The sequence below is a fragment of the Eubalaena glacialis genome, chromosome 3, assembly GCF_028564815.1.
Source record: "Eubalaena glacialis isolate mEubGla1 chromosome 3, mEubGla1.1.hap2.+ XY, whole genome shotgun sequence".
NCBI classification, from domain to species: Eukaryota; Metazoa; Chordata; class Mammalia; order Artiodactyla; family Balaenidae; genus Eubalaena; species Eubalaena glacialis.
In genome coordinates, this window is record NC_083718.1 from 81,864,304 (window position 1) to 81,889,955 (window position 25,652).

At 44.3% G+C, this 25,652-nt stretch overlaps 1 protein-coding gene across 9 annotated transcripts in view; it reads left to right on the forward strand.

Annotated features, from left to right (window-relative positions):
• Positions 1–2,088: 2,088 nt before the first annotated feature.
• The window catches only part of ADAR (adenosine deaminase RNA specific), a 40,785-nt gene continuing 17,221 nt past the window's right edge, over positions 2,089–25,652 (forward strand). For 4 of the 9 annotated variants that reach the window (XM_061183388.1, XM_061183392.1, XM_061183391.1 and 1 more), the window contains exons 1-2: positions 2,089–2,132; positions 24,106–25,541. In XM_061183388.1, the coding sequence (XP_061039371.1) occupies positions 2,091–2,132; positions 24,106–25,541 (1,478 nt within the window). In that variant the 5' untranslated portion in view covers positions 2,089–2,090. Of the gene's footprint in view, positions 2,133–2,159; positions 2,231–20,128; positions 20,390–24,105; positions 25,542–25,652 lie in introns of those variants that run through there. The other 5 variants (XM_061183394.1, XM_061183397.1, XM_061183390.1 and 2 more) reach the window with 5 other exon arrangements.

The following is a 25,652-nucleotide window of genomic DNA, read 5'->3' on the forward strand; positions in this document are numbered from 1 at the left end:
AGAATTAGTATCGCAGTATACAAAGAATTTGACAAACAATCCACTTTGAAAATAGGCAAAAGTGACTATGAAGTGACTATTATAAAAATGAGCCAATGTTGGGCTCCGTATATAGCCCCCCAAGTTGTTTATTTCTTCACAGCAGGCTAGGACCAATTAGCTCAAAAACCTGCCTGCACTAAAGTCAAATTTTTACATATCTAGTTGTTTTAAGCATAGCCCCAATAAGCAGATTTTTAGCCATTTAGAGCTGCCTGCCTGCCATGCATACTTCACCAAAGTGCACCCAACATCTGCTAGTCATAGATAAGATAAACCCTGTGGTTATAGACCCCAAGCTGCTGCTGCCCTTTGGAGCTTTCTGACCCAGAGGCTCTCTGTTAGGCAGCTGAGCACATCACATAAACATGTAAGTCCCCTCTCCTCTGGGAATTTCCTTGTCCTCTCCTTCCAGATGCCTCCCCTCCCTGCCCCTAAGTAGTCTCTGAATTATCAGGTTCTGTGAGGGACTTCCCCTGCCTGCAAACCTGTCAAAACTTGTCCAAATAAAGCTTGCCTGTGCTACTGCCACCTCACAGTCATGCCTTTTTCCTTGATCTGCCTTGAAACCCCTGAATGCCCTACACTGACATTTCATAGAAAAGAACTACAGATAAAATACGTAAGAGATGCTTAACTTCGGGAATATGCCAATAAAGCCAGGATGAGACACCATTTAACTCCCATTTCATTGGCAAAAATCAAGAAGTCTCAAGTATTAGGGAAGATGTGGATGCTAGAAATTGCTAGGATTGTAAACTGGTATAACCACTTTGAATAAAGATTTGGCACTATCACACAGAGTTGAACACTGACATACCCAAAACCCATCAATTCCACTCCTAGATAAATATACCCAAGAGAAAAGTTTGTATAGAGGAACCAAAAGGCAATGCTCATAGCAGCACAGTTGGAAAAAGCAAAACAAAAACAAAAACAAAAAAACACCAACAACTGGAAATTGCATAAATATTCAGCAGCCAGAGAATGGATAAATAATGGTACACTCACAAAATGATTTGTTATATAGCAGTGAAAATGAATGAAATGAAACTTCACTCAACAAGAAGAATGAATCTTAGTGCTATGGTCAACATTTGTGTTCTCCCCCAAATTCATATGTTGAAATCCTAAGGCCCAATGGACGGTATTAGGAGGTAGGGCCTTTGGGAGGGGCTTAAGTCATGAGGGTGGAGCCCTCATGAATGGGATTGGAGTTCTTATAAAAGAGACCACACAGAGAACCCTAACTCCTTCTGCCATACAAGGAGAACTCTGCCAAGAGGAAAAGGGCCCTACCTATAACATGCTGGCACCCTGACTTCCAGCCTCTAGAACTGTGAGAAATAAATTTCTGTTTAAAAATCTGGTATTTGTTATAGCAGCCTGAATGGACTAAGTAACTTAGGAACGTGTTTGTTAAAATAAAAGTCCAGAACATTAGATGAAAGTTCAAACACACACACACACAAAACTAATAAAAAAAAAAATAGCATTTAATAATGCATATAACTGTGAAAAGAAATTAAAGCAATATAAAAGTTGTGTAAACACAAGTCAGGATGGAGGTTACTTCTGAGGGGAAGGCAGAGGTAAAGGATGGCGACCACTTATAAGTACATTAAAATTATTGATAATATTTTAGTTCTTGGTTGGGGTGGCAAAATGGGGAGTTAAAGGTGATGTTCATTATAACATTTAAAAAATATTTAATTTGAACGTGCCATACAAGGAATACTGATTATTGGGTATTATTAACTAATTCTGTGTACTTGATATCCATTTAAAAAAAAAAAAAAAGATGGTACCCACATACGTCTCAGGCCTTCCGGCCCAACTACGTTATAAATGACTGAGGAGTTTAATCAAGGCCATGAGCAAAAATGTAGCATACCAAACCCAGGTACCTACTCTCCACCGTGCCTACGACAACGCCGTTAACAGATCAGTAAAAACCCAAGGAGGGAGCAACAAAATCCTAGCTTAACTAGGACGCAAACAAAAGAGGGAGGAATCACGTGGTGCTCCCTCCCACGCCCGGCGCGCCAATGATGTCACCAATCCGCGACCGGGCCATTGATTCCCGACTGAAGGTAGAGAGGGCTACGTGGTGGGGGAGGGCGGGGGGAGGGTCCCGGCGCCACTGGCAGTCTCTGGTGTCGCGCTGTGTCCCGGAGAATTACAAGACCCGGTAAGAGGCTTTTCCCTTCCCCGCTATCACCTTCTGTGGCCTGAACACCCGGCTCGCGCCGCCGCTCCAGTGTCCGGCGCTACTGGAAGGGGGAGCGCAGGGGCGCCCGGGTGGGCTCTGAGTGTGGCCGCAGGGCCAGGTGGGGAGGCGGGGGTCGGGGGCAGCGGCGGGGCTCAGCAGCCTTGCGGGGAGGCGGGCGCCGGGGACCAAGGGCTTGTGTGCGGGTGTTTGTGCTCCCGGGTGTGCGCGGGTGTGGGCGGCAGAGGCTGCGCACGGATGCTCCGGCGCTCGTGCCAGCCGGAGCCGAACAGCTGGGTACCAAAGGCCCTTGTCTCCCTCTCGCCAACTCCCTCCCCTGGGGGAGAGTGACTGGAGAGCTAGGCGCCTGGGACTCGTTCAGGTCCGCGCCTTCCTGCGCCTTCTCCGCTGACTGCATAGGCCCGCGCCTCATCCCTGGGATAATATCCGCAGCCCTTGGCGTGCCTTATACGGGGAAGGCGTAGGCGTCCGCGGTGGAGAGCCCACTGCGGGGTCACGGCCACTGCGTTCTGCCTCGGTCTGGCCTTGGTGCAGGAGGCCTAGTTGCGTCACCTCCCCTTCCTTCATCTGCTTGGCTTGATTCTTGGGTCCCGCTAGAGGGTAAGCCTGCCTCAGGTGTGCCGTGTTGGTGTCAGAGTTTGGGAAACTTGCCTTTCAAAGAGGCATACGCACCTGTCATTGGATTTTAAACGCAGTGTCGGGGAGTCCCAGCCTGCGGCTGGGGAGGGAACAGAGCCTAAGCTGCTAAGGGAGAAGATTTGCACACACAGGCCTACACAGTGGCTGCTGTTGGAGAGGGAGGCCGGATTGCTAGAACAGGTCACTGGGAGCCGAGAACGTCGGAGCAACAAATTGTCGAGCAAATGCGAGTGATGATGCCAGTTTCTTTCTTTACTAAAGAAGGCCCGTTCCCATCGTTTCAGAGATTTTGAGATATCTTTTCCGTTATTTCATTATTTCACAGACAGCTGGGTGTGCTTGCTGTATGGGAGGCAGGGAAAAGAGTGGAAAGGGGGCATGACTTCTGGGAGTCTGGTCTGCGTTTGCCAGCTGTGTGACAGTGAGTGAGTTATTTAACCTTTCTACTCCTACTTGGTCTTATCTACAAAATGAGGATAATTATATCTACCTTGCAGGGTTGTTGTCAGAATTTGAAGTGTCTAGCTATTATTAGTAAGGGCCCAGCACCCATGACTTGAACTTGCTCCCTTGCTGAAGGTTTCCCATTGGTACAGCTGCTTGAAAAGCAGGGGAATGTTTTGCTATTCTGTGTGCTTGCTATTCTGCCAGATATGATAAAGCAGACTTGGGGTGGCGGGGGAGACTCAAAACCCATAATCTCTCTACAATAGACCATAACATTTTAGAACTGGAAAAAGTCTCACTTTATTCTCTTAATTATAGCTTCTCTTTATTGAGCACATGCTATGTGTGTGACCCTGTACTGAGCTCTCAACATACAGTAATTTCTTTAATCCCTCCGGCAGCCCAGTCCTATAATAAGTATTATCCCCATTTTGCAGATGCAGAAGGTGAGTTTAGCCAAGTTCCTGACACTATTTAATGGCAGAGCTGAAACTTGAACCCAGGCCCTCAGGCTATGTAGGGGTTGGGTCTTGTTATTTCTCAGTGACTAGAATCCTGGCAGTGTGAGGTGTAGTGGGGGAAGGGAGGCATAAGCAGAGTTTAGAGGGCCGGTATTTGCTGTAAGAATAACATCTCAAATTGTCCAGTGATAAATTACCTTTTATTTTACATTTTACCCAGCATTGTCCAGATGCAAAGCAAGATTTAGCCTTTCCACCCAGAGAAAGGCTCATGGGCGCACAGTGCTGGGATAGTGGGCAAACAGTAGGTATTTGGTAAATGTCTGTGGAAAGAAGAAAAAATCTTGAGGTATTGTTACGTCTGCCAGAAGGAGACCCATTGCTAACACACACAGTTTCCTTTAAGCTAGCTATTTTTATACTGTAACACAGTGTAATATGAGCATTTTTCTGATTCATGGATTTAAAGATTTGAAGCTGTGTTTCAGACCAAGACTGGTATTATTATCTGTGACCAACTGATTTGAGTTTATGTGAACAACAGGGTCTGAGCCCCTTTTGGGCTTCTGTAGTGATCTCTTGAGATACAGCAGTTTATTTTGCTATAACATCTGTTAGACTTGGACCATAGTGGGTAGAGCTGCTTGAGTTAAGTTTCCTGGAGAACACTGGATGATGGTTTGGTATCAGGGATACAGAGTTCGAAATATTAAGTTTGTCACAAAATTAAGTATTTGAGAAAGATCTGTGACGGATGTGCATTAATGTGGTAATGGTAAAAGGGTTTTAAACAGATGATATTCTTGGTGTTTTTGATGAGCCATTCTGTGTTGGTTCTCAGTCTGAAAATGACTTAGGGCTGTATAGTGAATTATTAGGAATGCAGAAAGGTTTATATAACCCATCCGTATAGATTGTGACAAGTAAACTCTCAGTTCCTCCACCCAAGGAGCTTTCATTGCTGCTTCTATACCCTCCCAGATGCCTTGAAGCCACCTATTTCATCATGTTTATCAAACTTAATGGGAGAGACCCTTTAACATAATTTATCCTCCCTTTCCCTCTGTACCCCACCACCACCACACACAGAGTGAAGTTCTTTCCCCAGAAGGGGGTATATTAATCTAGTTGCAAATGGCAGAAACCTAATGTAAACTAACATAAGCAAAAAAGGGTTGATCATTTAACTAGGAGGTCCAAATGTGAGCTTCAGGCATGGCTGGATCATGAGGCTGAAGTGATGTCGTGAGAACTCTCTTCGCCCTGCCTTTCTCTGCTTCTTTTTGTTTATTGCCCTCATTCTTTCCTGCTGTTTTCTCCATACATACTGAAGAAGGTGACTCTTGGCAGCCCCAAGCCTATGACCTTACAGCTCTCTTCTAGCATTGTAAACTAATCATGTGGACAAGGAGCTAGGGATGCCATGTTTAGACAGATCTGTGTCACAGGCCCACTTCTGAGATGAAGGAGTAAAATTTCCTTCCATAACCACATGGGATGGGGAAGTGCAGAGGTACTAGACAGGTGAAAACAACAGATGATTACTGTAAGTGTGTGTGTATACATAGGCATATGTGCTGACATGTGTGCTTATATCCCACTTCTTTGAGGCCTTTCCAGAGCCTTCCAACTGGAATGGATCCACGTGGTTTTGTTTGTCCATCACACGTTGTTTCTTGTTTTTGTTTTTGTTTTTTTTTAATTTATGGCTGTGTTTTGTCTTCGTTTCTGTGCGAGGGCTTTCCCTAGTTGTGGCAAGCGGGGGCCACTCTTCATTGCGGTGCACGGGCGTCTCACTATCGCAGCCTCTCTTGTTGCGGAGCACAGGCTCCAGACGCGCAGGCTCAGTAATTGTGGCTCACGGGCCCAGTTGCTCCGCGGCATGTGGGATCTTCCCAGACCAGGGCTCGAACCCATTTCCCCTGCATTGGCAGGCAGATTCTCAACCACTGCGCCACCAGGGAAGCCCACACGTTGTTATTTTGTTGTGGCATTGATCATGTTCTTTTCATCCCTTCCGCTCCTTTCCATCTGCTGTTTGTGCATGCACGCGTGTACACGCACACACACACACACACACAACACACTATTTTGTCTGACTGACTTCCTTTTGGATTCAGGTCATGCTTCTCTTCTCAGAAGCCTTCCTTGATCTCCATCAACGAGGAAGTCACATCCCCTGAGCACAACCTTACTGTGGATTTGATTTCTGTTTGATAACTGTCTATTTTCTAGTCAGTTCTCCACTAGACTGAGAGCCCCTTGAAGACAGAGGTGCTCTTTGCTTTGTATTCCTTACCTCCTCCTTAGCTGCATTATTTTTCTTCTTAGCACTTACAACCAGTTGACACTGTATATTTGTTTGTTGCCTGTCTTCTCATTAAAACATCAGCTTCATGAAAAAATGAAAGGAATTTTTATTTTATTTACTGCTGTATCTCTAGGGCCTAGGACGTGCCTGGCACATAGTATGTGCTTAATAAATGTTTATTAAATGAATGAATGAAAATCTGCCCACAGGGAGAAAATGATGCCACGGTGTTGATGAGGATTCAATCTGCATGATAGATATAGTTCTCACTGTAAATGTCTGTAAATGCAAGTACATGTAAATGCCCCGGAAAGGCAGAACCTCTCTCCCCATGTGCATCTGAACCTACAGAGGTGAAGGGTCAGGCCCCAAGGAGCAGCCACCTGGAAATTCCACCCTGTGAGATATTTCACCCCCCTCAAACCCTTCTGAACTATGATAGGTTGTATATTAAGGCTTTTTTTTTTTTTGTAGTTTGAGTCTTTTTTTCCTTAGAGTAGTTATCTTTTTTTTTTTTTTTTTCTAATTTTATTTATTTTTGGCCGTGCTGGGTCCTCATTGCTGCACGCGGGCTTTCTCTAGTTGCAGTGCGCGGGCTTCTCACTGCGGTGGCCTCTCCCTTTGAGGAGCATGGCCTCTAGGAGCGCGGGCTTCAGTAGTTGCGGCACGCGGGTCCTGGCTGGTGGGCTTAGTTGCTCCGCGGCATGTGGGATCTTCCCGGACCAGAGCTCGAACCTGTGTCTCCTGCATTGGCAGACGGATTCTTAACCATTGCGCCACAAGGAAAGTCCCGGAGTATTTATCTTTAAAACATTCCCTTGAGCGCTTACAGTGTGCCAGGCATGGTTTTAAGTCCCTTAACAACTTATTCTTTGACTGGAGTTTGGGGATCAAGGTTGTGAACTTTAAAACTTTTTTTTTCTTTTTAAATACAAAAACATTCAAAAGAGGCTAAAAAAATCCAAACTAGAAAATTATAAAAGAAATGAGACCCCTCTCCATCCAGCTCATCTCACCCTCCAGAGGTAGAGCTACTACTAATAGCTTGGTGTGTGTCTCCTCCCTTACCTTTTCTTAGGCTTTTGTAGTCAAAGCTATTAAATAAAATACACTCCATCTTGTTGTCATTGTTTGATTTTCACCCAGATGCAGCCACGTTCTACATGCTGATCTGCACCTTTCCTTTTCCATACCTGTCTTCAGTGTGCTTCTGCTGCACCCACCACTACTCCCCAGGGAGAGCACCCTGCCTCGGGGTGATGGGGGACTTGCAGCCCAGAGTGCAGTCTGTCCTGCAGGACAGGGGCTGCTCGGGTGTTGGTCTTCTGCCCTCTCCCAGGGAGAGCCCAAATCCACATCCATCTTCCTGGGTACTATTGTGCCTTATCTTATCTTATCTTAACCTATCCATGCCACACCCACCCCCCTCAACAAAAATATCGGGAGGGGGAATACCCTTTTGTTTCTTCTTTTAACACACAAAAAGTAGTTCTCATACAATTAGAGGCTTGAGGTGAAAGGGCTATTGTTTAACCCCACACTCACCCCCAAACGTCTGGACCCCCCCCACCCCCCGCTTCTAACCAGCTGCAATACCTTCTTGTAGTGCTTAGTCCTCATTTGCTTCCTAAAAAGTGAATATGAGTTTGTACTGCAATGCCTGACCATTCACTGTTGCCTCTGTCTCACCCTGCCTTCTCCAGGACTGGGTATTTTAAGTGAAAGAGGAAAATCTTAGCTAGATTGAAAAACGGTGTCTCATTTTAATTTGCATTTTTTGTTATGATTAAGTTTGAACTTTTCTTTTTTGCATATGCATATTAACCATTTTTATTTCCATTTTAAAAAATCTGTTAATTCCTGATTTTGTCTATTCGCTTATTGTGTCTAAGTGATTATTTTTTTAATAAATTATACAAATACTCTAAAAAATATGAGTATATGCTCATTGTAAAAAACAAACAAAAAACTCTTATTTGCTGTAAATAGTCTTCCGGTTGGTTGTTTGCCATCTAATTTTGGCTTTATCATTAAACATACAAAACCTGTTTTTCATTCTTCTGCAGACAAATTTTGTCCTTTTTGATTTCTTCCTTTGCTTGTAAGCTTAAAAATATTTTTCTTCATTTTGTGTTCTAAAGGTTTGCTTTTTGACATATGACTTTGAAAAGCTAATATTCAGTTTTATTTCAGATTTAAACAAGATATTTGATGAAAATATTGTACAATGTTTTAAATAAAAGCAGTTTTAATTAGATAAAGGTCTATGGGAGCTTCCCTGGTGGCGCAGTGGTTGAGAATCTGCCTGCTAATGCAGGGGACACGGGTTCGGGCTCAGGTCTGGGAAGATCCCACATGCCGCGGAGCAACTAGACCCGTGAGCCACAACTACTGAGCCTGCGCGTCTGGAGCCTGTGCCCCGCAACAAGAGAGGCCGCGATAGTGAGAGGCCCGCGCACCGCGATGAAGAGTGGCCCCCACTTGCTGCAGCTAGAGGAAGCCCTCACACAGAAAAACGAAGACCCAACACAGCCCAAAAAATAAATAAATAAATAAATAATAATTAAAGGTGCTAATAATTTTTTTTAAAAAGTCTATGTTTTGTTTTGTTTTTTATAAATTTATTTATTTATTTTTGGCTGTGTTGGGTCTTTGTTGCTGCGCGTGGGCTTTCTCTAGTTGCGGCGGGTGGGGCTACTCTTCATTGTGGTGTGCTGGCTTCTCATTGCGGTGGCTTCTCTTGTTGCGGAGCACGGTCTCTAGGCACGCAGGTTTCAGTAGTTGTGGCACGCAGGCTCAGTAGTTGTGGCTCGTGAGCTCTAGAGTGCAGGCTTAGTAGTTGTAGCGCACGGGCTTAGTTGCTCCGTGGCATGTGGGATCTTCCCGGACCAGGGCTTGAATCCGTGTCCCCTGCATTGGCAGGCAGATTCTTAACCACTGTGCCACCAGGGAAGCCCAAAGTTTTGTTTTAAAGATACTTACATTAGTGCGTATGTATCATTTATTTTTCCTTTTTTAAATTTAGCAGAATATCAAAGCTTGCTCCACAAAACTGAGTTCAAATGTATGTATAATTCTCATCATTTTAATGTTCTTAAGCATTTCCATAAATTGCTGCATGAGATGTTTATCTGTTGCTGTTGATCTGGTTTAAAGAAGCACTCTTATTCTGTTAGCAACTTCTTGGTGTATAGCCAAGATGATGAATTTAGCCTCTTCCAGTTTCCCTGTCTCACCATTTCCCTAAGTCTCTTTTTGAGATGTAATTATATACAGTAAAAATATTTAATGAATATGCTATGGTATTCATTGAATACCATTCAGTAAATTTTGACAAATACATATACCCATTTAATCACCATCCAAATCAAGAAATAAAGGATTTCCATCACCCCAGAAAGTTCCCTCGTGCACCTTTCTAGTCACCGCTGTCTCCAAAGGCCACCACTGTTCTGATGTCTATCACCATAGATCAGTTTTGCCTGTTCTGAAATGTCATATAAATGGAACTATATAATATGTACTTTATGTGTGGCTTCTTTTAGTGAGGTTCAGCCGTGTCGCATGTGTCAGTATCCACTGTATGTATATACATTAGTCATTTATTCATTCATCAGTTGGTGTGCTTTGGGGTTGTTTCCAGTTTGCGGCTATCAAGAATAAAGCTCTAGGAACATTCTTTTTTTTTCTTCTTTTTTTTTTAATTGTGGTGAAAAACACATAAAATTTACCAAATTAACCATTTTTAAGTGTACAGTTCAGTAGTATTATGTATATTCACATGGTGAAAAGTTCAGATCTCCAGAACTTTTTCATTTTGCAAATCTGAAACTCTGCACCCATTAAACAACTCCCCCTTTCCCCTTCTCCCTACCCCTGGTTCCATAAACATTCTTCTATAAGTCTTTTTGTAGCCATCTCTTTTCATTTTCCTTGGGTAAGTACCCAGAAGTATAGCGGCTGAGTCATACATAGGGTGTTTACATATTTAGCCCTAGAAGAAATTGCCAGTTTTCCAAAGTGGTTGTACCATTTTACATTCCCACCAACAGTGTATGAGAGTTCTACTTGCTGCATATCCTCACCATTAGATATTATGAGGGTGTTTTTTTTTTTAGTTTTATTTTAGCCATTCTAATAGCTATGAAGTGGTATCTCATTGTGGTTTTATCACAGCATATCTTAATCATTTATTTACATGGCTATTTCCATTATTAGACTGAGCTTCTTAAGGGCAAGGTTCATGCAATACATGAACCTCTTTTTCTTATTAACTTTTCCCCTTTATTTTGAGTGTGATAGATGCTTCATTATAGAAAACTTGAAAATTGAAGAAACTATTAAAATGAATAAAATCCCTGGTAACCCTACTTCTCAGATATCATCATTAACATTTTGGTGTCTTTTGTGCAGTGCTGTGTTGGTTAGCCCACAGATAGGGCAGTTCCAGGGTAGATTGATTCAGCAACTCAGAGTTGTCCCAGCCCTCTACTCTGCCATCCTCAGGGCATCATTTATTCATAGCAAGGAACCTTTGTGACAGAAAGCTCTTGACAGACTTCCTTTGTGTTTTGTTGGCCAGCGTTGTATCACATGTATCACTGGCAAGAGGAGTGGAATTGCCAAAACCAAGTTAGATTAGACTAATCACAGTCCTCCCTCTGGGTCTGGGGAGGGAGCCTGGCCTTCTCAGATGAATGTGGACACAATCAGGGTTCTCTCAGAAGGGAAGGCAGAGTTCAAGGGTAGGCACTCAGCACTATCTGCCACTTGGGCATATTGTTTTTCAAAGCCGAAATTGTTCTCTATTTAAATTTTATGTCTTTCCACTTATTATGAACTAAACATCTTCCATGGCATTAACTCTTTGTAAATGTCACTTTTATGTATTGTATAATTTACTACTGTACCAGAATCTACTTGACTGTGTCTCTAGTTTTGGACATCAAATCTATTTTCAGTTTTTTGCTATTGTAAACAATTCTATAGGGAGCTTAAATTTCTGTACTAGATTTCAAATTATCTTCCTCAAGGTAGATTTTTATGATTGGATCATTAATTACACTTATTAATAATTATGTAGCAATATGATTACATATTAATAATGATTGTTGATTATTAAATGAGGTTATTAACATATTTAAGACTTCTGACACACATTGTCCAATTGCTTTGTAAAAAAAAACATCTTAGTCTTACCACCGTAGGGTAGAATGCTTATTTCTCCTCCTTTCCTTATTTTTTTACTTTTCTCCCTCCTCTTTCTTTCATTCAATCATTAATGTATATTCCTTTGACAAATATTTGTTGAATACCTTTTATAGCCAAAGCACTGTGCTGGGTCATGGGGGGTACAAGGCTAGTACTGCTCAGGACAGACAGACAAAGATCATGCAACTGTGTAACTACAGCTACTGATAAGGATTATGAAGGAAGCTTCCTAGGGTTATGGATACTATAAACTCTATATGCCGTCTGGCATAGGGACAGGACTGGAGGGGAAAACAGTCTATGACTTGGCTTTTTCGAGGCTGCAAGAGTGCTCTGTGGCTATTGGGCAAACAGGATGGAAGGTGCCTTTTGTGAAGTATGGGAGGATAGGCTTGGCTGGAGAGTGGGAGTGCACAGCCGACCTTGTTATGGACTTGGGCCTTTATCCCAAGAGTAACATGTAGCCAATAAAGGGTTAAAGAAGGGAGGTGATGGTGACCTAATCATCTTTGAGAACATTTTGGAGGGGGCCAGAGGGGATTCCTAGAGTCCAAGATTAGATTTTGAAGGTAGCCATGGAATCTCCCCACCTGGCACTGGGTCATTTTTTTTTTAATTGCTAATTTTATGAATGAAAACGTAAAACATATTACAAGTGTAACTGAATATTTCCCCAAGCGTTTGACAGGCATTTGCACTTCCTTTTTTGGGAACTGGCTTTTTATCTACTGCAGAGTTAGTGGGGGCAGTGTAATGGCCAAGAGCACCCGCTCTGGAGCCAAAATGCCTTGAGTCTGAATCCTGGCTCAGCCTGTTACTGGCTGTGTTATCTCGAACAACATTTGGCCTACCTCAGCTTTTCATGCTGTAACATGGGGACAGTAACAGTGTACTTATCTCATAAGGTGGTTGTGAAAATTAAAAGATAAAGTACAGGGACTTCCCTGGTGGTCCAGTGGCTAAGACTCCATGCTCCCAATGCAGGGGACCTGGGTTTGATCCCCGGTCAGGGAGCTAGATCCCACATGCATGCCGCAACTAAGAGTTCGCATGCCTCAACTAAGGAGCCCGTGAGCCGCAACTAAGACCCGGTGCAACCAGAAAAATAGATAATAAAAAATAAAAGATAAACTACAGTGCTGGCCCATATGAGCACTCCATATGTACATGCTGTCTTATCTAGGTATGTGGGCTTTATATATACACATATACATATTAACTCTGTCCTGTGTAGGATGTGTTGTAACTGTGATTCCCTGTCCATTTTCATTTTTTTATTAATGTCTCTTTTTAAAAACTTTTTTCTGTGAACATTTTCAAACATCACGTCACTATTTTGAAGTACAAAAATTTATCTGCAGTGAACAGATGTCAGTCTTCTCCTTTGTGATGTCTTCCATTGCTGTGAAACAGGTCAAGTCATACACAAAGACTTTTGTTTTTTAGTGTTTTTATTTAAAATACTTCACAAATAATCCTTTAATCCATTTGTAATTTATTTTGGTTTATTAATATAAGGCAAGACTCTGAATAGATCTTTCTTTCCAAAAAGCCTATCAATTAGCCAAGTTCCATCTATAGACTAATCCTTCTTCCCCTCACTGCTGCTTTTGGCTCCTATCATGCATTGGATCGGTACACACACTTGGGTCTATTGGGGGAAAAGTAGTTCTGCTCTATTAGGCTGTAGCTCCATTCCTGTATTATACCAGTACTGCTTTGATTTAATCAGTATGGCTGTCCTCTTTTTAAAAATATTTTGGCTATTCTTGCCTGTTTGTTCTTGCACTTGAACTTTAATCATTTTGTCAGGTATCCACTCCTTACTGCCCCTAACCTCATTAGAATTTGCAATAAACTGTTATTTAATTTGGCACAAATTGACATTCATAAACTATTCCGCCATCACATTTGGAGCCGGTGTATCCTTCTATTTAAGACAGGTATTCCTCAACAGAGTTTTGTACTTTTCCACATGTAGGCTCTTCACATTTCTTAGGATTATTCCCAGATGTTTCCCTTTTCTTTTTTAATGTTTTATTTGCTGTTAAGAATATAGTATTTTTCATATAAGGAAGGGTTGTGTTTTGTATATTTCTCTTATATCCAGCCATATTCCTTAACTGATGGTGGTCCAAGAGTTCTCATTTAATCTTCTTGGATCAACAAGGGTTACGATATTATCATCCGCAAATAATGTTTTTCTTTCCTTTTTTAATAATTTATCTCATTTCTGTTTTGTGTTACAGAATATGCTAGGATTTTCAAAATAATGTTAAATACCATATTTCTTTGATTCTAAGACCATTGAGCATAAGAACATCTATCAATTTAATAATAGCTTTTAGGGGCTACTAGTCAAAATATACTGATATATAATGTAAATGCATGTAATTCACATCCCAATATCAGAAATGTTTGGAGTACATCTCAGAATTGAGGAGATAAGATAACAGTGGTAATGGTGGCCCTTCTTATTTTATTTCTTATTTTAGTGGGAATGCCTAACTATTCCATTTTAAATATGATATTGGCTGTCAGTTTATGCTAGGTAGTGTTTGTTATATTACAGAAATATCCTTTTCTTCAAATAAAACAAAAAGCTCTAGTTCTGCTGGACAGTAATGAGAAGGCTGTACTGTTTGGTTTAACAAAAAAGTGGAAATTGTGGCTGTGCACATCGTCTATGCCAGCTGGTCTGCTGGTCTGTTGCCACCTTTTTCCTTGATAGCCCCAAATGCAGAAATCCCTGGCTGCACAGCAAGGTCTGTGCTAGTCCTGTGCCCGGAGCTCCCTGATGTGCACAGCCTGTCAAGGATGGTGTATTAGTTTCCTACAGCTGCAATAACAAATTACCACAGATTTGGTGGCTTAAAACCATAGAAGTTTATTCTCTCACAGTTCTGGAGGCTAGAAATCTGAAGTCAGTTCACTGGGAGGAAGTCGAGGTGTTGCAGGGCTGTGCTCCCTCCAGGGCCTCTACGGGAGAATCGGTCCTTGCCCCTGCCAGCTTCTGGTGGCTGCCTGCATTGCTTGACTTGTGGCCGTATCACTCCAGCCTTCAAGGCCAGTGTCTTCAAATCTCTGTCTGCTACGTCTTCACCGTCTTCACGCACCTTCTCCTCTGTGTGCGTAGATGGAAATTTTTCTGAACTTGTCGATGCTGAAGGAAATGCTTTTGAAGTCATATGTTAGGAATAGCAAAGCCTTATTCATTCCCTTTGGGAAGAAGATTGTGGTCACCTGGAAATAGCTCTAGGTCAATTCTCAGAAAATCAATACGCTGAAATTCAGTTCCACAAAAGCCCCTCAACCTTGCCCCCTCCCACTGTCCCTCAGTCTCCTCCTCAATCTCCAGCTCTTCAGCTTCAGGGAGACGGGCAGAGTACATTCCCCCTAATACTGTTGTGAAGGAAGAATAAAAACTGGTCAATTAAGTCTAGAGAGCTTAAAGAAAAAGGTAAAGTCTTTTTCATATTGGTAATTTAGTAAATCGGTTATTCAGGGAATTGGCCACTTGGCAAGTCAGCTTTCTGCGATTGGCTGTTGCTGAAATCGGCCCACTTCCCCAGGAAACACTGCAGAACTTGGGGGCAGAGGCTGCCCTCGGGCCTGCCTAGAACAGGACTGCACTTGTCCCCTCTGCTTCCTACAAGCCATGGAGATGGGGACATTGCCTTTGCAGGAAGCTGGGACTGAGCCCAGCCACTCATAGGCTAGGTCCTAGGGGTGAGAAGGAAGAGAAGGCAAGAGTGAGAGGGAGGTCCCCCCTTTGGACTCTGGCTCAGCGGAACCCACGTGTGGCCCAGTAGCTGAACCTCTTTGCTGGCCAGAGCCAAACTAGACGTCAGTCAGGTACTGCATGCCAGACTAACCTAGCATGGAAGAGGTGGTTTCAGGGTGTCAGGACTTATTGCATAAGACCACAAGCTATGTAGAGTCATCGTGTGGGGTGGTTATGAGACTAAATGTACATTCACTGTTTAAACTTGTATGTAAAATATTCAGCACAGGCATGTTAGCCATTATTATTAGTATTGTTTTGACATTATTACCAATATATCTTTAAAATATGGTAATACTTATCACAATGCCTATAGATAGTTTGATAAATACCATTTTCTTCTTTCATTTACTGGATAACTTTGGGTAGAGGCACTTACCCACTTCTGGAGACCTCTGTTTCTTCTGGGGGTACCTGAGGCATCTCTTGCTTTCTTGTAACTTCAAAAGCCAGTCTAGTCATTAACCTCAATAGAATATAAATCAGCATAAAGACACCTGTGGAGCACTGCTCAGCCAGTTGGGCAACTTCGCTATTCTGCCTTATAGGTTATCAAAGCAAGTAGGGTTATTATAGGAAGACCCTGTAAATTGTGAAAATTATGTTCATGTGGCAGTAGCTGTTTAGTGGAATAAAAAAGCCAATGATATATTGAAAGAGAAACAACAACAACAAAAAAAGGAAGGCAATAAATTTATGCCTAGCAACTCTACGAATTGCTTGTTATGTATTTCCTAGGAGTTAAGATAAGAACATGAGTTTATTTTTGTACAGATCCTATTCTAAAATAGTGCCCTAGTACTTAAAAATACCTCAGTAATTCACTACTTTTTCGATAATGTGTTGCAAGTTCAGTAACACACATTCACAGTCAGTACATTTCTGTTGCAGTATCTGCTGTATGAGCAAATATTGAAGGAGTTTGCAGACATCTGCTTTACAGTAGGGAGATAGATGATCCAATTGGATGTAGCGCATATGTGCAGTAAAGTCTGGTTATAGGAAATTACAGACTAAAAAGACTGTTGTTGTAAATATGCACCCCTGCACACAGTAAGGTTAAACAGAAAATCCGCAAGCCAAATTAATCATTACAAAGAAGACTAACAGTTATATTTATAGCTTAAAAGCAAGAATAGCAGGGACTGGAAACTAAAACCAACCCAGTAACCCAGATGATAATGCGTCCTTCCCCATAATTGGTGAAGTCCAGGCCCCTGCAGGCACACATGGAACCAGAGCTTGGCAGTGTTACGTGGCAGCCAGATTTCTGAGAACACTGAATGGGGGGCTTTTTCTGTAATACCTAATTTTAGATGGTAACTCTTAATCACTTAGGTGATCGTTAGCAAGTAGCCCTAGGTGGTATGTTCACAGGAGGTCTTGCATTTGGGGTTGCTTCACAGCTGAGCAGCAGACACAGGCTCCTGGGGAGGTGAGCCCCAGTGTTAGGAGAGCTGTGCCTGTGTGTCCATGGAGGCTTTATGCACAGGGAAAACAGCAAGGGTGGACACCAGTGAATTAACAATGGAGATTTAGGGGTAATTTTGACAGTGTTTGCTCATCTGTATTTTCTGAAACTTTTTGCAATGAACCTGTTACTTTTGGTTAATTTTTAAAAGAGCTTCATCCAACTCCTCAAGCCCCTACAACAGAACAGCACAAAGACTGATGTCACCACCTCACAACCCTGTGGGAGCTGAAACAATCCCTGATGGGGAGAAGATGAAATGTTTATGAATAACTCTGTCTGCAGTTACTCGAGCTGCTGAGATTAAATGACAAGAGCAGTTGTTGTTCTTTCAAGGCATGAACCGAACCTCTGTTTAGGAAACATATTTCCCCTCCCTGCTTCACCACTGCATCCTAGGTTCGATTCAAAGCCATGGAGGCAGCAGCGGTGCAGCTTCCCGTGCACAGTAGCTGTGATTACTGCTTCTCTGGATCTTCTTTTTTATTTATTTATTTATTTATTTATTTATTTGGCTGTGTCAGGTCTTAGTTGCGGCACGCGGGATCTTTCATTGTGGCACACGGGCTTCTCTCTAGTTGTGGCGCACGGGCTCTAGAGCGCGTAGGCTCAGTAGTTGTGGCGCGCGGGCTTAGTTGCCCTGCGGCATGTGGGATCTTAGTTCCCAGACCAGGGATCGACCCTGCGTCCCCTGCATTGGAAGGCAGATTCTCAACCACTGGACCCCCAGGGAAGTCCCTGGATCATTCTTGTAGAAGGGTTAAAGGCTTTGGGATTGTTTAGCTTGAAGGCAAGAAAGCAGAGGTAAGACGTAACTCATTTCATTATACTTAAATGAAAAGTAGAACATGGGGAGGTAAGCTGGAATTGCTACAGGGAGAGTTTGCTGTTGTTTTTAACCTTTTAAAATTGTAAAGTACAGCACATACATACAGAAAGGTACAGAAAGCGTCAGTGTATAACTTAATGAATTATTGGAGAGCCATATATGTAGCCACCACCCAAGTCAAGAACTAGAACATCACCGGCACCCAGAACATTCCTTCCCAGGCAAAACCCCTCCTCCCTCCCTAGAGATAACCACCATCCTGTCTTTTATGCAGTGTATACTATAGTTGTTTTGCCTGGTTTGGGACTTTATGTAAGTGAAACAATGTAGTATGTATATGGCTTCTTTCACTCAGTGTCATGTTTAGATAATTAGCCACCTTGTTGCATGTGGTTATAGTTCTTTCATTTTTGCTTCTGTATAATATTCTATCATAGGCAAATGCCACCATTTATCCATTTTCCTTTTGATGAACATTTGGGTTGTTTCAGGTTGGGAGCTGTTATGAATAATGCAACTACCAACTTCTTGTATGTGTATCCTGGTCTAGGAGTGGAATTGCTGAATTGCAGGGTGTGTACATTCACCCCTTTCCCAGGTTTCCTGTGGTGACTAGGAGCTGCTCTGCTTTCCCCCCTGCTCCCACCTGCTCTGATCAGATGGTTAATGTGCCTGTTTGACGGACGGACGGTAACGCACTGAGGCTTTGCTGTGCATTTCCCTAACATGATGAGATTGAGCACCGTTTCTTATGTGTGCTGATATTTTTAATTTCTTCTTGTGACATTCCCATGTCACTGTTTGGCCCATTGTTTTTTCTACCAAGCAGTCGGTTATTCAGTCAACTAACTATAACTCTGAAGGTCACTACGCAGGGGATGTGGGGATGTTCCCTGCCGCAAGGAGAAGACTTTACAGCTCTAAAGGCAGATACATAAACAAGTAGTTCATAACATTGTGATAATCGTTGACGCATCAGTCTCCTCCACTACGCTGACTGTTAGCTGAAGGGACAGGACTTTTATTTGTGTCATGTCCTCAGTGCTTTACACAGTATCTGGCACACATTAGGTGCTTAGTAAAGTCTCTGTTAAATGAATGAATGAGGCATTTTCAGAGGATGGTGAAAGTGCTCTAGTAGGGGTAAGTGTTGAGTAAGAGAGAAGCACAAAATAAGGAACCACGAATTGCACCCACTCCCCCACCCAGAGTGGGGCAAAGCTTCCCTAGGAGGTAATATTTGAAGCAGATCTTGAAAGACTTTCACCAGAAGCAGTGGAGGAAGTACATTCAAGGCAAAGGAATAGAATGCGCAGAGGCATGGAGAGGGAAAGTACATGCCACACTAGAAATGAGAAGTTGGGGAGGGGGGCTAACACTTAGGGTGAATGGAGTGAGAGGACAGTGAGAAAGGGCATCAGCTGGAGACAGTGCTGTGAAGGGACTGCCTTGTAAATCTCATAAGCAGTTGTCGACTGAAAAAAATGCACAGCCTAAAAGTTGAGAGTTATGTTTTATTTGGTGGACAAAACTGAGGACTTAAGCCCAGGACACAGCATCTCAGATAACTCTGAGAGACTGCTCCAGAGAGGCAAGGGAGGGAGCCAGGATATATAGGAGTTTTTGCAACAAAGACCAGGTAGTCGGAACATCAACAGATTACTGTTAATTAAAGAAAACCAGATATATCCTGTGTTTTCTCATCCTGAGTTCCCTCAGGGCTCACTGTCGGGGTGGCTGTAATATGATGGCTTGATGGCTGCAACATCCTTTGTTTACTGATATGGCAGGCAATATTTTTCATTCACACAGTGGGGATAAAATTGAAATTAAATACAGAAAAAAATTTCTCACAGATGAGGGGGGAGGGGAGCTGTTGAGCAATAGAATTGATCTACAGAATCTTTTCCTAGACATCTTGGACAAAACAGAGCAGATATATAAGCCTGATCATGAAGTCCATTGATAACAAAAGTTATCTTTTGGAAAGCCATGGTGTAACCTGAGCAAGTGTAGAGTGACTTTCCGCAGTCAGACCTGGATTTAGCAGCAGCATGGTCCCAATGGAGCCTCCATTTCCACATCTGTAATTTGGGAATAATGCCTACCTGGCAGAGGTGTTGTGAAGATTAAGGAGATAAGGTGCGTCTTCCCTGGCGGTCCAGCGGTTAAGACTCCGCACTTGCATTGCAGGGCGCACTGGCGCGTCCAAAAAAAAAAAAAAGAGAGAGCGATCAGGCCTGTAAAGGATTTAACCCTTGCCTGGATGGTGGATGCTGAAAGGTGGGATGGTTTTATGATGTAGATCCTTTACTGTTCAGTTGCTGGTATTATTATCTTGCTACTATATATTGGCTGTTACGTGGTCGCGTCACTTAATATGCTACAGTATGAGTAAAGTCCACAGTGAGGACGTTAGTCATCTGAAGAGTTCGCCACCCCACCCCCGCCCCCGCACTGCCACATTAGAGACAAGAGGTCACGTTAGTGTGGACCTGGGAGTAAGAGGACAGAACCTCAGGCTGTTTCTCCAGCGCTAGGCTTCGCAGGGTGGCTTTGTTCTCCGTTTGCTTTATCCCATGTATTCCTGAGAAGGCCATGAGGGGAATAATGAGCTCAGTATTTATAGCTGTTTTCCTAAAAAAGAGTATCTTGCCCACTTCTCATGCAAGAAAGGGATTAAACTTGTTACCGGCCTGAAACCAGACGGCTCACGCTAGCTTTGCCCAAGCCCCGCCCCTCGGCCAAACTTTCCAAAGAGGGAGGTCCTTCTGAAGAAACGAAAGTGAAATTGAACCGGAGCCATTTCACAGCCCTGCTCCCCGGCTGCCTGGGCTTGTCCCGATTCCAGAGGAGCCTCTTGTGTCTTGGAGGCCGACGACCCGCGTTGGGAAGGGTCCCTCTCGGGGAGGGTCACGGCGGGCGGACACCGGGACATGCCTCGGGCGCGCCATGGACCTGAGGCAGGTAAGCCGCTGGGGTCAGAGCCCAGAGCGGGCCACCTGCAACTTGCTCGCCCTGGCTCATCTTCTACCTCCCTACGCTCCTGTTTTCATGCATGACATATGCGCGTTGTGTGTGTGTGTGTGTGTGTGTGAGAGAGAGAGAGAGAGTGTGTGTGTTTTCTTGCCAAGCAAAATTTATGTTCTAGGAATTTAGGAATTTGTATCTTGCTAATTAATTGTGTCGAGCAAGGCGTGGAAGAGGGTTTGTGGGGAAAATGCACTCCCCTCCCTCCTTCTGAGGAACAAGGCCTGAGCCCAGGTCAAGACAGTCCCCCTCTGCTTTTCTGCTAGGACCCCATGTATGCCCACGCCTCCTTTAGCCCCACTTGGACAACATGCTTTACTTTTAGCGTCTCCTCTCCTTCTTAACCTGTAGGAGAAAGTTTATAGTGGCTTTATTCATTATCCCTAAAAACTGGTATATCAATATAATGGAAAACTGCTAGGCAAAAAAGGGCAGGAACTATTGTTATATGCAACAACATGGACAAATTTCAGATTCATGATGCTAAGCAAAAGAAGCTGGACTCAAAAGACTGCATACTGTATGAATCCATTTAGATGACATTCTGGAAAAAGCAAAGCTAGAGAGACAAGACAGATCAGTGGTTGACAGGGGCTGTGTGTGGGGAAAGGAATTGATTGCAAAGTGCATGAGAAAACGTTTTTGGGAAATGGAAATGTTCTACATCTTGATCTGAGTGGTAGCTATAAGGCTGTGTGTGCTTTGACTCTATATGGTCAAAACTCATAGAATTATACACTAACAGAGTACATTTTACTATATGTAAATATACCTCGATTTTAAATATATATAAAGTATATGTACACACGTATATATATGTGTGTGGTATGTATACATACATATGTGTGTGCATGTGTATATATATTTTTCCCTTCTTTAAAAGGATTAGGGACACCTGACTTACAGGAAAAGCATTTCTTTATGCAAACCAATATATTACCCTTTGGAGCCCATGTGGTAAAGGTGGGGGGCTTGTCTCTTAATACTAAATATATGAGAATAGATTAAAGTGAAATTTTTGCAGAGCAGTGAATGTTAAGTGGCTTGTTACATAGTTTGTATAGTACATAGGCATGAAGTTGGGTGAGTGGAGATGTTGAGGGATTTAGGAATGATCACCATGGAGGTTGGTTTCTCACTTTCTTTGCTCTCACTGCCATTCAGTGGCTCTCCTCCAAATGGCTGTTCTCAAGTGGTGGTTTGGCTTGGTTTCCCTTTTAGGAGATTTTAGGGGATATAAGGAAAAAATTAATAATCTCCCTTTAATTTTTCCCTAAAATAACTATTGTTAACAAATTCATGTATCCTTTTGAGTCCTGTGAGCCAGACACTCACCGTCTGTACTCACATATACCTCGGCCCCAGGTGGGGGTAGGGGGGTTGTGTGCAGCAAGAGGAGCAAGAAAAGAGATGGAATTCATGTCTAGCGATGTCTTGTTCATGCAGACATTGGTTCAGGATCAGCTTTGTTCCAGGTGCTGCCTTAGGTGCTAGGGATGCAAAGATAACTGAAGTGTAGTCCTTGTCCCCCAGGGGCTTACTGTCGAGTTGACTGCAGCCCCCCATCAATACTACATGGGGAATATTGAGAGTGGAGAGCTGAGTATAATTTCTAGGGCACCTAATACTGTTAATCATCTTTCAGACACACTACAATCTATATGTGCCATTAAAAAAAATCAGTAGCTATGATAAAAGGTAAAGTAAGTGGTGTAACAGGTGCTGGATGGGAGGAGTTCAAGGAGAGGAAACTCTCATGGGGGCGGGGGGGGGGAGTCGGAAGTCTGAAGAAGGTGGCATTTAGAGAGATCTGTAGCGAGTTGTAATAGGTGGCAGTAGGGGGAAAAGCAGGCACGTTGCACCTGAATGTAGAGGGATGGAAAGATGAGAGGCACTTGTGGTAGCCCATGTGAGAGGTAATGAGGGTCTAGAACTGGAAAAAGACACATTTAAGAGAAAAGATAGAGGTGGTAGACAAGATAGGACTTGGCAACTACCTGATGAGGTGTGGGAGATGAGGGAGGGAGGGAGGAAGGCAGGCAGGCAGAAAAGATGACTCAGGTTTCCAGCCTTAATAACTCAGAGGAGAATGCTGCCATTAACAGTAATAAGAACCGCAGGAGAAGGGGCTGGATTGAGGGAAAAGATTAATTTGGTTCAGAATGTGTGGCATTTGAGGTAATGGCAGGATATCTAAGGGGACAGACAGATCGTCTAGGCATTTGAAAATTCAGGTCTTAAGCTTCAGCACAGGTGGTAGGCAAGACATTGGAGGAGAATTTTTAAAGAAGAGAGCGCAGCCCACATTGAGTCAGCGCATGTTCATGTTTGTTGTACTGAATTGACCACCAAACAGCTGTGAAAACCTAACCGAAGTTCAAGAGGAGGAATTTATATGGCCCCATTAGCGTGGTGAGGCGGTATCCTCCTCCAGCACCATTTGGAAGCTTTGGAACAGAAAAAGGGGACAGCGGGCCTTGGGTGGTGAAGGGAACTGACCGTGAGATCCAGGCTGAATGAGGAGGTGTGTGAAGCCAGAATGGAGACAAACCAGGAGTGGCTGACCCGCAGCTACAGGGGTGGAGGTAGAAACACAGGGAAGTTGCCGGCTGAGAAGAGCAGGGCAGGAGTCCGCAAACTGCGGCCCGTGGGCCAAGTGCAGCCTTCCCCTTGGTTTTGTAAAGGAAGTTTTACATTTTGCCTGTGGCTGCTTTTGTGCTACAGTTGAATGCCCCTCCGGCCCTTTACAGAAAAAGTTCACTGACCCTGGAAAAGTTTCAGGGTTTGAGGTTTGATAGTGGTCCGGCTCAAGTAACAGTGAGATTGAATGAGGAGCCGCACAAACCACTTATGTGGCTGAAAGGTGGAGGTGGCCATCACTGGAGCCGCACTAAGGAGATGTGCAGCGAGCATGCCGTGAGCTTGACCAGCAAGAGTGCTAAAATCCCCTCATGGTGACGGGGGGCAGGGGTTGGGGAGTAGAAGGCTGAAGTTATTGAAGAAAGGGACGCAGCTGCCTGCAGGTCCCTGTAGCCTTCAGGAGAATCAGACAAGGGGGATGTGAGCCTGAGGAATCATTGTTCCTAGATATGCAAGCCCCCGGGACGGGCAGCAAGGTATTGACTGACACCCCCAGGGTCCCTTTTGTCCTTAGAAAAAAGGCACATGGTTCTCGTCCTTCAGTGTGGTGCCCAGGCTTGGAAGGGACACTGGGCACTTCTACCCAAACCAGCAGGCTCCCCTGGCTGTGCAGAGTTGGCAGCGTCTCTTCCTGGATACCTCGGCCCTAGCCTCCCACACCCCCTTAGCTACTTCCCAATAGCTGCTTCCACAGCGTGTCTTCAGAACCCGGTTCTGTAGGCCACAAGCTACGCCATCTTCTCTCAGACCGCCACCTGTTTACCAGAACGGCGAGCACTGTGACTCTATACGTCTTGCTTCCTGCTCTTCCATCTCTTCCCTCTGTCGGGTCCACAGGTAGTACTTATGAGGTGGGCGGGCCACCCTAGCTAGGTCACAAGCCCACGTCTCACTTGCCTTCTCAGCTTATTAGGAATCAGGTGCGACCCTCACACCCACCCCAGGCAGGGGGGAGGGACAGGCTCGCTGCTGCAGTCCCAATTCACTTTCTTTTCCATCTTCTTGTTCTGCAGGGGTGTTCCCTCAACAGATACCAAACCCATCCCGTTCAAGGCTATGAGCACAGCAAGCTCAGACACCAGCAGCCAGGGCTGGGATCTTATCCTAATAGTTTCCAGCTCCAGCAAATAGAGTTTCTCAAGGGGCAACTCCCAGAAGCACCCCTAATTGGAAAACAGGCACCATCACTGCCACTGTTCCTCCCTGGACTCAGGCTAGGGTTTCCAGGACCACCTGCCAGAGGTGGGTACTTTGAGATCCCGGGTGTCCCCAGGGGCGTGCCTCTCAGAAGTCAGGTGCTCCCAAGAGGGTTCCAGCATCCTTTCCCACGTGGCCACGTTCGGCCATGGAGCGGTGTTGATAGGCTCTCCGCACGTTTCCGGGAACTGACTATCAGCCAGGATCAGGAACAAAGGATCTTAGAGCGCTTGGAGGAGCTTGGGGAAGGGAAGGCCACCACAGCGCATGATCTGGCCGGGAAGCTCCAAGCCCAAAAGAAGGAAATCAATCAAGTTTTATACTCTCTGGCAAAGAAGGGTAAGCTGCATCGGGAGGCAGGAACGCCCCCTTTGTGGAGACTTTCAGTTCCGGTTCAGGCTTGGAACCAGCCCAGCCAAGTAGCGAGAGCAGACAGTCATAGCCGGGGAGCTCCAAGCTCAGACTTCAGTTTGGAAACTGAAGACAGAAGCTTCACATCTGGCTTGGAAGATCCTTCTGAGCCTCTCGACATGGCTGAGATCAAGGAAAGGATCTGCGATTACCTGTTTAATGTGTCCAGCTCCTCTGCCCTGAATTTGGCTAAAAACATTGGCTTCACCAAGGCCCGAGATGTGACTGCCATGCTGATTGACTTGGAAAGGCAGGGGGACGTCTACAGGCAAGGGACGACCCCTCCCATATGGCATTTGACCGATAAGAAGCGGGAGAGGATACAGATCAAGAGAAACACGAACAACGTTCCGGAAACCACTCAAGCTGCTATCCAGGAGACTAGAAAAATCGCAGAGCTCCCCACCTGCAACTTACCTGCGTCAGATGCCTCAAACAGCATGGTCACCACAGAAAAAGTGGAGAACGGGCAGGAACCCGTCGTAAAGTTAGAAACTAGGCAAGAGGTCACACCAGAACCAATAAAACTGAAACCGAAACCACCTGTTCATGACAATGGCCCCTCCAAAACAGGGTATGTTGACTTTGAAAATGGCCAGTGGGCCACAGATGACATCCCAGATGACTTGAATAGTATCCACGCGGCACCAGGTGAGTTTCGAGCCATCATGGAGATGCCCTCCTTCTACAGTCATGGCTTACCACGGTGTTCACCCTACAAGAAACTGGCAGAGTGTCAGCTGAAGAACCCCATCAGCGGCCTGTTAGAATATGCTCAGTTCGCTAGTCAGACCTGTGAGTTCAACCTGATAGAGCAGAGTGGACCACCCCATGAACCTCGGTAAGAGACCACCCAGGATTTGTGCCTACGGTTGGGGTCAGGCGCTCTTGCTCCTGATGGAGTCTTGGCTGACTCGTGAGCAGTGCCAGTTGGTGGCCCCTGTCTTTTCCC